Genomic DNA, 15,134 nt, shown 5'->3' with positions numbered 1-15,134 from the left:
CAGTTAAGATGGCTGCATAGGAAGTACTCCCTCCTCCTACAACCACCTCAAAATTACAACTTAACTACAGAACAAACATCATTCAGAACTACCTGAAATCTGGCTGGCTGGAAGTTCTACAACTAGGGAATTAAAGAAGAAGCTACATTGAGACTTGGCAGATACTCTAAATGGGCTGGTCCACACCCACATGTGAATAAAATTTGGGAGGGATATCTTGTAGCAGAAGTCCCTCTGAGGAGCAAGAGGTCCCAGCCCTATACCAGGCCCCGCAGCCCAGGGTTTCAGTGCCAGGAAGAGAAGGTTCCATAACCTCTGGTTGGAAAAACTAGTGCAGATTGAGGCCGAGGGAGACAGAGTAGCTGGAGTCCCAGGCAGTTCCTCTTAAAGGGCTCACACACACAGACTCATTCTGACTCACTTTGAGCTCTAGTGCTGGGGCAGCAGCTAAAAAGGCACCAAGGCTATACATGGAAGGAACTGGATCATGTAGGAAAAGGGTGAAAGCTGAAGGTGTGGCAGCTTTCTCCCTGACAGAATTGCAGTTAGAGGCCATTGTTCCTTTGGTGAGCCCTTCCCTACCCAGAACCTGAAGGCAGGGGGCCATATCTGAGACTCCCATCAACCTGGCTCATACTGCTGCATCCTGGTGATTCCCTGAGGTCCCACCCCATCCAATTTTCAGGCCCACTCAAGCTGTTTCCAGTAGCTTTTTCACATAAATGGCCTGCCTTGGCTCATCTTTCAGATTTTCCTGAAATCTCTCAAACCAGCAGCATCTGGCTTCAGCATACTCTGTACCTCTCACTAAGTGGCCCCAGGCCCAGCACCAGCAGCAATCAGGCTCAGTGTTCTAACTCTCTCTCACCTGGGCACCTCTAAGCCCAGTACAAGTAGCAGCCATCTGCAGATTGCTTTGTAGGTCACGCCTGGTGGTCCCAGGCAGAGCATAGATGGTGGCTGACCTTGGCCCATACCTGCTGGGAGGCCCCAGAACCTGCACACCCAGTGGACAGTTTCAGACCACACCAAAGCACTACCACCCAACCTACAGGCTACATGCTTAAGGGGCTGACTCAGCAGGCAACAGAGCCCTGCTGAAGTAAGTACTGTTGTGTGGGGTGAGCTTCTGCATAGCTGATCTTCCATGGTGGTTGGAGGCCGGGGTGGGTAAATTACTCCCATTGATGTGCCAACAACAATCAAGCTCAGTTATAAGAGGAGCATTTACACAGCCCACATGTGTGGAGCATACCTTGAATGCCCAGTTTGGGTGATCGGGGAGGCTGTGCCACTGGATCCTACAGAACACCTACATTAGGCCACTGTGCCAAACCTGGGAAACATAGCAGCTCTACCTAATACAGAGAAACACACACAGGGGGGCTGCTAAAATGAAGAGATAAACATTCCCCAAATGAAAGAACAGAACAAAACTCCAGAAAAAGAACTAAACAAAATGGAAACAAGTAACCTACTAGATGCAGAGTTCAAAATGCTGGTTATAAGGATACTCAGAGAACTTACTAAGAAATTCAAGAGCATAAAAAAGGACCAGTTAGAAATGGGGGGGAAAAAAAAACAAATTAAGAGGAATTTACAGGGAATCAAGAGTAGAGTAGATGAAGCCAAGAATCGTATCAGTGATTTGATTGGGTATTTTTACCCAAATCAGGACAGCAAAAATACCCAATCAGGACAGCAAAAAAAAGAGTCCCTCCAAAATGATCATAGTGTAAGCAGTTTCTGGAACAACTTCAGGAGTACCAGCATTCTCATCATGGGAGTGTTGGAAGGAGAAAGAGTAAAAAATTGAAAACCTATTTGAAAAAATAACGACAAAAATCTTCCCTAATTTGGTGAAAAGAAAATAGACATACAATTCCAGGAAGCATAGAGTCAGTCCCACACAAGACAAACTTAAAGAGACCCACGCCGGGATACATCATAATTAAAATGCCAAAGTTTAAAGACAAAGAATGTTAAAAGCAATAGAAGAAAAGCATTAGTTACCTAGAGGGAGCATTCATAAGACTGTCAGCTGATTCCTCAACAGAAATTTTGCGTGCCAGTGGGATTGGCAAGAAAAATTCAAAGTGAAGAAAATAAGGAACCTACAACCAAGATTACCCAGCAAAGCTATACTTAAAATTGAAGAACAGATAAAGAGGTTCCCAGACAAGAAAAAGCTAAAGGAGTTCACTACCACCAAATCAGTATTTTTTGTTTTATATGTTTAATCGGTGTTAGAAAGATAAGAAGGCAGAAAGAGAGAAACATCATTGTGAGAAACATCAATTGGTTGCCTCCCATACACTCCCTGTTCTGGGATCATACTAATAACCTAGGTACGAGCTCTGACAAGGAATTGAACCCACAGCCTTTTGGTGTACAGGACAATACTTCAGCCAACTGAGCCATTGTCCAGGGCACCACCAAACCAGAATTACGTGAAATGTTAAACATGTCCAACCTTTTGGCATCTCTGGGCCACACTGGAAGAAGAAGAGTTGTCTTGGGCCACACATTAAATACACAGACACTAGTAAAAACTGATGAGCAAAAAAAGGTTTTAAGTAAATTTACAGTTTTGTATTGGGCTGCATTCATAGCGACCTTGGGCCACACGTAGTGTGCAGTCCGTGAGTTGGACACATGGGTTGGCCAGTTAAAGGTGGTTCTTTAAGAGGAACAAGAAGAAAAGATAAAAAATGTGAACATTAGCCCTGGCCAGTGTGGCACAATTGGTTGGAGCATTATCCTTTTAATCTAAAAGGTCGTGGGTTTGCATATAACTAGGTTGTGTGTTCTGTCCCCAGTTGGGGCACATACGAGAGGCAGTAGATGTTTCTCTCTCACGTCAATATTTCCCTCTCTCTCTCTCCCACACTTCCCCTGTCTCTAAAATCAGTAAGCATGTCTTCAGGTAAGGATAAGAAATAAAAATTTAAAAATATATGTGTATATTAAAATGTCAATAACTACATACCTATCAACAATTGAATCTAAAAAAACAAATAACAGAACAAGCAGAACAGAACACAGACCTAGATACAGAGAACATTTTGATGGTTGCCAGATGGGAGGGGGATGAGGCATGGGTGAAGAAGGTGAAGGGATTAAGAAGTGCAAATTGGTAGTTACAGAAAAGTCACGGGGATGTAAGGTACAGCATAGGAATAATATTATAATAACTATGTATGGTGTCAGATTGATGTGAGATTTATTTGGATGATCACTTAGTAAGTTATGTAATGTATGATCACTGGGATATACACCTGAAACTGATATAATAATGTATGTCAAGTGTGATTGAAAAAATTTTTAAATGATTAAAAAAATTTTTTTAAATATAAAATGAGAGAATGAGGATAATAAAAAATCATCATTAGAACACCATAAGAGCAGTAACGGTTACAGTTAAGATCCGCCAGTGTGTGCTAAAAGTGTTGGATGAACATTAAGAATAGAATTTGCGCCCTGGCTGGTGTAGCTCAGTAGATTGAGCACGGGCCTGTGAACTAGACAATCGCAGTTCGATTCCCAGTCAGGACACATGCCTGGGTTGCAGGCCGGTTCCCTGCAGGCCAGTTCCCAGCAGGGGACACACGAGGGGCAACCATACATTGATGTTTCTCTCCCTCTCTCCTTCCCTTCCCCTCTAAAGATAAATAAATAAAATTATTAAAAAAAAAAAAAGAATAGAATTTGCAAAGTTACAAAAGACAAGAATTGTCACAGATTGGAGGAGACTAAGACTTGACAACTAACTGCGATACAGGATCCTGAACTGGACCCCAGAACAGGAAAATAACTTTAATGAAAAAAATGTTGAAATCCAAATAAAGTCTGTAATTTAGCTAATAGCATTGTACCGATGTTAATTTCTTACTTTTGATATTTGTGCTATGGTTATATAAGATAAGTTATTAATGGAAGCTGAATGAAATTTATCAGGAGCTCTCTTTTTTTGCAACTCTTTTTTAAGTCTTTAATAGTTGAAAAACATGTGAATAAATAGTTAAGGACATTGCTTTTTTTTTTATTCTTGTTCAATACAGTTGTCTCCATTTTCCCCCTACCAGATAAGGACATTTTTAAAAGAAAAAATCATATTTATTCATTTCCACATATGAAAATATTTGGGCCCTGGCTGGTATAGCTCAGTGGATTGAGCGCGGGCCTGCGAACCACACGATCGCGGTTCGATTCCCAGTCAGGGCACATGCTTGGGTTGCAGGCCGGTTCCCTGCAGGCCAGTTCCCAGCAGGGGACGCAAGAAAGGCAACCACACATTGATGTTCCTCTCTCTCTCTCCTTCCCCCCTTCCCCTCTAAAGATAAATAAATAAAAATTTAAAAAAAAAGAAAATATTTGGGGGGTTTTAAATATTATAAAGGAGTGATCAGAGTGTGTATATTTGTTTCTCCTATTTTCAATTAACATTTTTAAATTAGTGTTTATGTTACTACATAGTCTTCATATTTATTGTTTTTCATGGCTAAAAATAATCTATTAACTCAATTTATTGTACTATGATCACTTATTTTCTACTGGATATTTTGACCCTTTCCAAATTATCAATAATACCACAAGTGGTCATTTTTTGTTAATATATCTTTTTATTTGTTTTCTTGTGATAAATTCCTGAGAAAAGGATATTGCGTTAAAGAATATTGATAATTTTTGACACTTAAGATGTATTTATCTTATTACATTACCAAAACATATTGTACCATCTACAACGATATTAGTTTTATACCTGAGATCCTGTCATCACTGAGTTTTGACATTTCAAATTTTTAATTTTTCATAGTTGTAATTTTTCAGAATTATTAATGAGGTTGAACAGGTCTCCATACTTTTCAAGTTAGGATTTCTATAAGGTCATTATTATGAGAAAAGGTAATTCTAAGTGTTTTTTTAAAAAAGATTTTATTTAGTCCTGGCTGGTGTGGCTCAGTGGATTGAGTGCGGGTCTGCGACCAAAGGGTCGCCAGTTCGATTCCCAGTCTAGGGCACATGCCTGCGTTGTGGGGGCCAGGTCCCCAATAGGGGGCTCACAAGACACAACCACACATTGATGTTTTTCTCCCTCTCTTTCTCCTTCCCGTCCCCTCTCTCTAAAAATAAATTAAAAATCTTTAAAAAAAGATTTTATTTATTTAGCCCTGAATGGCTAGCTCAGTTGGTTAGAGCATCAGATCCTCGGTTAGGGCATGTAGGAGAATCAACCAGTGAAAGCATGAATAAGTAGAACAACAAACTGATCGATCGATCAATCGATCTATCTCTCTGTCTCTCTGTCTCACAAATTACTAAATTAAAAGAACAAAAAGATTTTATTTATTTATTTTTTAGAGAGGGAGGGAAGGGAGGAGAAAGACAGGGAGAGAAAACATCAATTGGTTGCCTCTCACACGCCCCCATCTGGGGACCCGCAACCTAGTCATGTGCCCTCATGGGATTCGAACTGGCAACCTTTCAGTTCATAGACTGGCATTCAGTCCACTGAGCGACACCATCCAGGGCATCTAAACTCTTTTATAATATTCAGAATATAAGAATCAGTCAGTCTCCCTCTCTTGCTTTCGCTCTTGCTTTCTTTAAATTTTAAAAGAAAGATTTTAAAAGAAGAATTTTGGTTTGTAGGCTGGAGCTCAGTCCACTGAGCCACACCAGCCAGGGCAGATTTTACAGGATTTTGAACAGGCCTCAAGTTTTATGTAAAGAGATAGGTGAGCCGTTATTATCACCTAGTTGTTTTCCTAACTAATTTTGGTTTTATCACAATTTATGGCTCTCTTTTCTGGGAGATATATATATATATGTATGTGTGTGTATGTATATGGATACATAGATATTTATACTATGTTTTCACAAAGGAGATAACACATGGGCCAAGGAATTAATGTAGGCTTTAGATTTAGACCTAAGTTTAAATTTTCTTTGTACCTTCTAATTTCTCTGTGAACTCAGTAAGCTCATTGTTTCTGAACTTTTATTTCTTATCTGTATAACAAAGATGATACAAACTTTCTAACAAGGTTATCATGAAGATTAAATAATACAATATATATTAAGTGCCCTAGCATCTAATAAGTTCTCATTATTACTGTCTCCTTTCTACAGTTGCTTCCCTTTTTTCTTCTATTATTTAGTTTTTAGTTTTGATATGTAGAAGTATGTTTAGAGGTGATATTCAGTTCAACTCAATAAAGTTTTCTATTTATAAGGCATTATATATTGTGTGGTTAAATAGTTTGGTGATCCAGATTTCCACAGCGGAAGAAAGGGAGCTTAACAATTACCGAGAACCTATTACATGTCAAGCACTGTCTGTGTACTTATTTGTTTTCCATTGAAATGAAGTCTGTTGGTCATCAGAGTAGAGTCAGATCTTCTGATACTTTATTTTCTGCTGCGCAATATTAACAATTAACTTGTGTTATAGGCTGACATCATTTGATTTCCTTATTGAATTTCAGGGTCAGAGAGTTCTGTAAAGGTGGATGTCTCTACCAAGGACCTTCCTCATCAAGAATTGCGATTTAAGTCTGGTCTGGAGAAGGCTGTCAAGCATAAAGACAAACTGTTAGAGTTTGACAGAACTAGGTATGATGTGGTTAGAATAACAAATGCTAGGAAGCAGGTTAGTCCACAGATTCTGCCTATTAAAACATTATTTTGGCCCTGGCCAGGTAACTCCGTTGATAAGAATGTTGTCTCAATACGCCAAAGTTGTGGGTTCAATCCCTGGTTAAGGCACATACTAGAACTACCCAGTGAACACATAAATAAGTGGAACAACAAATGGATGTTTCTTTCTCTTCTCCTCTCGCTCTAAAATCAATAAGTAAGAAATTAAAAGAACCTGGCTGGTGTAGCTCAGTGGATTGAGCACAGGTCTGTGAACCTGAGGATCATGGTTCGATTCCCAGTCAGGGCACATGCCTGGGTTGCAGGCCAGTTTTCAGCAGGGGACGCATGAGAGGCAACCATACATTGATATTTCTCTCCCACTCTTTCTCCTTCCCTTCCTCTCTCTCGAAAAATAAATAAATAAAATATTTTTAAAACAATTAAAAGAAAAATCATTATTTTGGCACTTGATACAGCCTTAGGAATGGAATGTGAAAAAATTTATAGGAAAAGAACAATAGGATGCTTTACATAGGAAGCCTACATTTGTTTTTGAATTCATGTTTGAATAAGATTGGCTCCCACAAGAGGATCCTGCATTGAAACATTTTTTGATTTTTGGCACATGCTAGTGTACTCCCCAGAAAGTTGATTTGGGTTGACAGAATTCCCCACTTGTTTCACTTGTAGCCATTCAATCATCGTATATGTTAGAGTGCCTGTCGTGTGCACACTGCTGTGCTCGGCTCTGGGGAGTCTGTGAGATACAGCCTCTGGGAGAGCCTAGGTAATGGCACTTCAGGGGAAGGCATGATTTACCCTTCTCCTTCCTTTGGACACTAAATGTGTTTTCTGATTCAATGATTAACATATTAAAATGTCCCTAAGTTGGCTTTTATATTCCTACGCTTTTGTCATTTAGCTTATTGACTTCTCTTCAGGAAACAATTTGCTAGTTCTATTTTTTTCTTTCTTTCTCTCTTTTATTTTTTCTTCTTTTGTACCAAATGCATATATTGAAGACCAGTTAGTGGTAAAGCAAATATTAAATATCACTTAAATGCTCACACTTCAAATGGCCATGTGAGAGTGTGAAGGTTCCTAGAGAGACTCCTAATCTCTTACTTATTGTAACTGACCTAGTCATCTATCCCTGGCATTATGATCCTTTGGTTAGACACACCTACCACTACCAAACAGCTTGCTATGAATACATGAGATATAACTCTGAAAGCTAGTCCTTAAGTACATCCATCACAAGGTTTATAATTCCATATTTACTCTTAATCCTTTAAAAATCACTTTTAGCCCTACTCAGTAAAACTTAACATTAGAAATAGAATTAGAAATGGAGTACATTTCTAGATAAATAAAAACTGGAAAAGTGTCTCCCTATTGAAATGGCCTTTTTGTTGATGTGTTCAATAGCACCAGTTTCATTATTTAGATTTACATATAGGACCAATTTTCTCCTGAGGCATCTTAAACTTCTCACTCTCGGTCTACGTAATAACCTACAAATCGAGCTGAATGCTGAATAATTGAAATAAATATATGAATATGATTTCATTGTCTCCCTATGCCTATGTAAAGGCATGTTATAAATTGGTAATTATGCACAAATTCAATTGATTTGTGACTTTAGAGTCAGTTCACTTCTGTGAGCCCTGGGTTTATCATCTGTAGAATGAGAGAGTGGATCAAGATTTCTAGTTCTCAGTTTCTTTTTTGGTGTAATCTTAGAAACAGGCCTGATTATCATATCTTAGACTGGCTATTGTATTAGTAAGGTACTGTAGATTTGAGCAGGGGGAACTGACATGTAGTAGTAGAATACTAGGGTGTCCTAAGAGTAAGCCACAGGACTTCGAATCCAGATTAGAGCACCAGTTTCTAAGGGAAAGGGTAGCAATTGGCCCTAGCAGGAATAGACTGGGTCCCAACTATAGAGGGACTCTGGTGTTAAGTAAGCTGCCAAAGCATGAACTCAGATGCAACAAAACCAGGCAAAAGCCCAATTTCAGAAGATGAGGACTAGAGTAGTAAGAAGGCTAGAAGGACAGTGGATTAGGATGCTTTGTCTTTTCCTGCCTGAGGATGAGATTAGTTTTAGGAGCTAAACTGAGCCTGCAGTTGGAATAAGATATATGCAGGAGCTGGGAACCAAGCGGAGTTTGACTTGCTTTTAGAACATTATTGGGCCTCCTTGTTTGATATAATAACCTTTAGAACAGCGAGCTGCCTTGAAATACTTTACCAGGAATCGAGTCTTTATTTGTCAATAGGTGGCCTAATTGCCAGGTCTTTTTTTTCCTTTTTTTTTTTAGCATTCGAAGGACCCAAGTAATTGATGATGAGTCAGATTACTTTGCCAGTGATTCTAACCAGTGGTTGTCCAAAATTGAGCGGGAAACTCTGCAGAAGCGAGAGGAGGAGCTAAGGGAATTTCGACATGCCTCTCGGCTCTCTAAGAAAATCACCATTGACTTTGCAGGCAGGAAGATTGTGGAAGATGAAAATCCGCTAGCTGAGTATCATAGCAGGTAAGTGGATAGCAGAAAGGGTCTGAAAGAAGGGGGTGGTTTGACTGTAAAAGATTTGCCCCTTCTAATGGATCTATTATTTTTGTTTTAAAAATTAATATATTTATTTGGAATAAAAACATGTAAGAGTAGCTAATAAAATTTTAAAAATGGCCCTGGCTGGTGTAGCTCAGTGGATTGAGCACGGGCCGGAGGGTGTGACCGGGAATGTGGCAGGGTGGGGCCACACATTGATGTTTCTCTCCCACTCTTTCTCCTTCCCTTCCCCTCTCTCTAAAAATAAATAAATAAAATATTATTAAAAAAAAATGAACAGAGAGGGGAGCTTGTCCTACTAGACAATCACTGTTTTATTAAAAACTGTTTTTAAAACAATGAGTTACAGTTTGGGCACAGCACTAGATCACTGAAACGTAATAGAATCCAGAAAGAGACCTGTGGGTCTACATTGTGTGTGTGCATGGTTGTGTGTCTGTGTGTAAATTTAGTAACTGATAAAGGTAGTATTTCTGAACAGTAAGGAAAGGATTAAATATACGATGGGATGATTGACCACCAGCTTAGAAAAAAAATCTAGAATAGATCTCTGCCTCAAGTCATTCTGTGATAAATTTGACTAAGAAGGTAAATATTAAAAAAATAAAAGAATCAGAAAGAAATATAGAAATAAAGGAGAATATAGTTAGTCTTGGTGTGATAAATCTCTTTCTAGGCAGGATATAAAACCCCAAAGTCAAAAAGACCTAAGATATTTTAAATAAAGTAAAAAAGTACCAGACTGAAAGGAAATATTTTCAACATTTTTAATAGTCAAAGAGTAGCCCTGGCTGGTGTGGCTCAGTGGATTGAGCCTGGGAACCAAAGGGTTACCTAGGTTGTGGGCCAGGTCCCCAGCTGGGGGCACGCAAGAAGCAACTGTACATTCATGTTTTTTTCCTCTTTCTCCCTCCCTTCCCGTCTCTTTAAAAATAAATGAATAAATATTAAAAATAGTCAAAGAGTAATATCTGTATTATATAAAGACTTGCAAATTAAAAGAAAAAGACAAAAAAATTGTAGTGGAATAATGGGCAGAGGTTGAGTATAGACAATTTAGAGGTAAGAAAATATAAATAGTCATTAAACATTTGAAAAGATGCTCAACTAGTTATCAAAGAAATGCAGATTTTTAAAGTATCATAAAATTGGCTGAAATAAAATATATAATATTGCATAATCTGTGAGTGTAGGAAAATGGGTATGCTCTTTTACTGTGGATGGGACTACTAAAATGGTACAGCCTCTATCAGGCATACAGCTTAGTGATCAGACAGTTATATACCCTACAGTTGGATGCCTTTTTAGGAGATAAACAAGCACAAGCAAGATTAGACTTTGAGGTGCCTTGTGTCCCATGTGTTCATGTGTCATGAACAATGGCCAGTGTGAATTACACAGCAGAGGGCCAGTCCCTAGTTCTGAACTAAATATATATGAGTGGTATATATATATATATATATATATATATGTGTGTGTGTGTGTGTGTGTGTGTAGAGACACACACAGCTGCACAGAAGGAAGAGCATAGGGAGCCCCCCCAAATCAGTACAAATAAAAATAATAAAACAGTACAGCCACAACACCAAGAGTGAATTTTAATGTACACTATGGATTTGGGGTGATAATGATGTGTCATTGTAGGTTGATTAATTGTTACAAATGTACCACTCTAGTGAGGGATGGTTGATAATAGGGGAGGCTCTGAATGTGTGGGGCCAGGGAATATATGGGGAATTTCTGAATCTTACATTCAGTTGTGTTATAAACCTAAAACTGCTCTAAAAAATTAAATCTTGGAAAAATTGCCATTATGGCCACTTAGAGTTGGCAAGAGGTGCACATATTGGCTCCAGCACAGTACTGAAAAGAAAGCTCATAGAGATCTTACCCTGATTTCCGTTTTGAAAAAGACACACCTCTCTTCCTGTGTGTGTGTCTGTCTCTCATACACACACATGCACCCCTGGATAATACTGAAAACAGTAGTGTTTTCACAAGGCCCAGTCCTTGGCTTTTCTCTTTCAGTCCTGGAAAGTCTACCATAGAATGTTCCTAAACAAAGGTTATTCTCTCCTATAAGAAATTCTACCACTAGATTTTAAATAATTATTTATTTTTACCTATTATGTATATGATACACAGATATAAAGAAAAAATATTTCTGAGCGATGGGTTTAGGAATTTCTTTTCTTTCTGTATTAATTTGTATTTCTCATAATGAAGGTGGATTGCTTTACCAATAAAAATCATTTCATATCTAATAAAAAAGAGGGTAAGCCTTTTAGAAGTTAAATTGGGCAGCATCTCAAAATTTAAATTGTGTAAACTTTTTGTCTTATCAGCTATACACCAGATATCAAGTGCTAGTTTCTTCATTCTCTTCTCAACAATTAAAGAACATATTTTCCATTTTGACACATGAAAAATTGTATTTCATTATAATTTATATTTACATGTCTATGCTTTGGTTGTATGCTGGTAAATCTGAACATTCTAAAAATGATTAGCTATTTGTATTATTTCTTTTATACATTATACAGTTCTGGATACACTTAGCAGTGTATTGTGTCTTAAACCTACAGTATTTCCCCCCTTCAGATCCCACCGCCCCACCACTGTATTTTAGACTCACCTCTTCCTTCAAATTCTTGTACTCTTTTTTTTTTTAAACTTTATGTCTCTGTTTTTGCTTCTTTGGTTTGGAAATTCCCTCCCCCAACCTCTGCCTTTCAAATATCTGCTTCTCTCCTGAACCTACTAACTACAGCACATGGGATGATAGGATAATAACCACCAGATGGATTGTGTCTCATAGTATTAATTACATTCTCTCATGTTTTGTTCATCTTTATAGCTGTCTTAAACCTGCAAATTAGATTCTAGGCTTTTTGAAGGCAGGAACCAATGTCCTCCACACCTTTTAAGTTGCCTTGCATATAAGAGGTTCCTAACAACTATCTCTTTGATTATATTCAAGGTCAGGTTCAGCCTTTTTTACTGGTAGAAGCTTTTCATTATGTTGTGCCTCAGAATTATCATCATCCACACTGGTCAAGTATCCAGCAGGGGCATGGAGTAAAGTAGTAGTATAGAATAGAATAAGATACTGTTTCTGCAGGACCTGTGGTCTCTTACTTTTCTAGGAGAATGAGTTCCACAAATGAAAATTATCACATAGGTTTAGAGCCTGATAGTCATACCAAACATGATCACAGGTTGTATCTGATGATTAAGTAGTAGGTGCTACAGGACTTCAGAGAAAGGTGGAAGCATTTTTGTATGGGGCTAGTAGAGGGCCTCAATAGAACTTTGGGGCCTTGAGGCAAATTCAGATCAGCAGGGAAGAGTGTAGTGAGGGATTCCTGAGTGGGCAGTGAAATAATCGAATGTGTTGAGTAGATAGGCTGCCATAGAATAATACTCTCTTGAGGGTCAGACTGTTTCTAGGCTACTTTTCTAGTTCTGACATTTTAATAATCTGGGTAAACAGATGAATGACTGTAGTTTGCCCAACGTATTTTCTTAGCATTCTGGAACATTTGCTGACTCATTCCTTAGTGTTGTTGGAGTGAACAGAAGGAAATTGTGGGGCCAGGGAAGGGGGTCATCCATGAACCCCTCTTTGAATTTTAAATTTTATTACTGTGGAAGGGTTGTTGGTGATGGTAAGTAAGGATGTTCTGAGCATAGAACATTACCAATTATTGCATCCTTTGGTTTGTTAACCACAGACGAGATGAGGCAATACAGGCCATTGCCAGTGGAACCTTGAACCAACCACTGACCAAATTGGATAGATCTTCTGAAGAGCCTTTGAGAATTCTGGTGAATCCCAACCTGTACCAGTCCCCTCCCCAGGTTAGTGGACCTTTGCTCTAACTGATAATGGAAGAAGTTTGGGCCCCTATTTCTCCTTTCAAGTATGCCTCTTCATTAGGCTTTAAATACTAATCTGCTTTCTCAACACACTTACCAAGACTGGCTCAATATATTCCAGTCTTTTTGCAGCACTTCTGACAAGTTGACCTGTATTATCTTCTGAGTATTTCCAAAAAGAGGTCTTTGTTAAGTGCTGTGGAGATTTAGACAGTAATTTCATGGTCCTTTTGTTAGTGGTTTATTTTTGGGGTGGAGTGTATAGAATATGGGTAGTCCCATAAGTGATGTTTTATATTAATACATTAATTCACATACTCATTATTGTCATTTATTTTTCTTTTCTTTTTTTTAAAGATTTTATTTATTTGTCTTTAGAGGGGAAAGAAAGAAGAGAGGGAGAGAAATATCCATGTATGGTTACCCCTTGTGCATCCCCTGCTGAGAACTGGCCTGCAACCCAGGCATGTGCCCTGACTGGGAATCAGATGGTGATCGTCTGGTTCACAGGCCCGTGCTCAATCCACTGAGCTATACCAGCCATGGCTGTCATTTATTTTTCTGTCAAGTACATTAAACATTTGCTCTGTACAAGGACAGTAGAAAGTGGTCAACCAGACATTATTTCTATCTTTAAAGAATTCATAGACAAGTAGGGGAAAAGATTACATAGGCAGCTCTGAGACTAATGGAGATATAAATGAAGTATGTGGAAACCTGAGGAAGGAAAGACCACTCCCAGTTGAGGGGAACAAAAAATGCTTTTATATGGAAGCTGGCATTGATTAAAAGTAACTATCCAAGAAATGGATTTTTGGGCATGATGGGAAAAAATATTTCAGGTAGAATGAACTGTGGGAATAGGCATGGCTACACAAAAGCATGGGAGATATATATGGAGTAGTGAATGTAGGCCACCTGGCTAGTACTCATAAAAGGGATTATTATGAAATTATTAGAGTAGGGTTATGAGATTATTAGAGTAGGGTTAGGTAGGTAGAAACCAGAGCTTAAATGTTTAAGTAGGAAGTTTTTGTATTTTTATTTTGTAAATAAATGTGAGCCAGAGAAGGTTCTTAAACAGAAGATGCAGTCAGAGCAGTGGTTTAGACAGCTGAACTGGAAGTATTTGCTATCAACACAGTGTACATGCCAGGTTCTTTACTAGGTGCTGGAAGATTAAAAGATAAAGCCCCAGCTCCTGTCCTTAAGGACTTCAAATTTAGTGGGAAGAATATTTGAATACAAGTAATTAAAATTCATTAAGGTAATTGCTATGATGGGCACATATCATAGGTATAATAGGACTTCTAGAGAGAGTTCATAAGCCCACCAAAGAAGTCACGAAAGAGTGTTTGAGAGGATACTTAAGGAATGAATAGAAATTTCCAAGCAGACAAATCTGGGAAGGGAATTCCAGATATAAGGTACAACATGTACCAAGGCTCAGCAGCTCGAGAGCATTGTAGGTTTGGAGAACCACAAGTAATTAAGTATTGTTAGAAATTAAAATTGAACTAGTAAGTAAATTAGTCTCCTAGGGAAGCCATGTAGCGCAACTGGATGTTGGCCTACAACAACAGAAATGTATTTTTGTTACTGTTCTCAACACTGAAATCAAGGTGTTGGCAAGGCCACGCTCCCTCGGAAACGCTCTACTGAAGAATGCTTTCTTGCCTCTTTGAGCATCTGGTACCTGCAGTGTGTCCTTTGGTTTGTAGCTGTGTCACTCTAATCTTTGCCTCCATCTTCCTGTGGCCTTTTTCTGTGTGCCTTTGTCTCTGTGTGTTCTCTTTTTTCATAAGGACACCAATCATTAGATATGGGGTCCACCCTAATCCATTATGACCCTATCTTCACTTAATTACATCTGCAAAGACTGTATTTCCAAGTGAGGCTCTGGGTGGACATAAACTCTGGGAGGATACTACTAAATCCAGTATAGCAGGCAACATCTCATCATGAAAGCCTTTGTATCTCATGCTAGGGAGTATGGTTTAATCCTAATATAGTGAAAGAAGAGGCCTTGATGAA

General features: G+C 38.6%; 1 protein-coding gene across 3 annotated transcripts in view; it reads left to right on the top strand.

Moving 5' to 3' along the window:
- The window catches only part of TRIP4 (thyroid hormone receptor interactor 4), a 63,050-nt gene that overhangs the window by 14,693 nt on the left and 33,223 nt on the right, over positions 1–15,134 (top strand). For all 3 annotated transcript variants that reach the window (XM_037155744.2, XM_037155743.2, XM_053670139.1), the window contains 3 exons: positions 6,489–6,615; positions 8,970–9,185; positions 12,956–13,082. In XM_037155744.2, coding sequence (XP_037011639.2) covers positions 6,489–6,615; positions 8,970–9,185; positions 12,956–13,082 — 470 coding nt within the window. The remainder of the gene's footprint in view (positions 1–6,488; positions 6,616–8,969; positions 9,186–12,955; positions 13,083–15,134) is intronic.

The sequence above is a fragment of the Artibeus jamaicensis genome, unplaced genomic scaffold (assembly GCF_021234435.1).
Source record: "Artibeus jamaicensis isolate MK-2021 breed Jamaican fruit bat unplaced genomic scaffold, CSHL_Jam_final contig_548, whole genome shotgun sequence".
Classification (NCBI taxonomy): Eukaryota; Metazoa; Chordata; class Mammalia; order Chiroptera; family Phyllostomidae; genus Artibeus; species Artibeus jamaicensis.
Note: the sequence above shows the minus strand (reverse complement) of the source record. Positions and strands in the feature narration are given on the sequence as shown.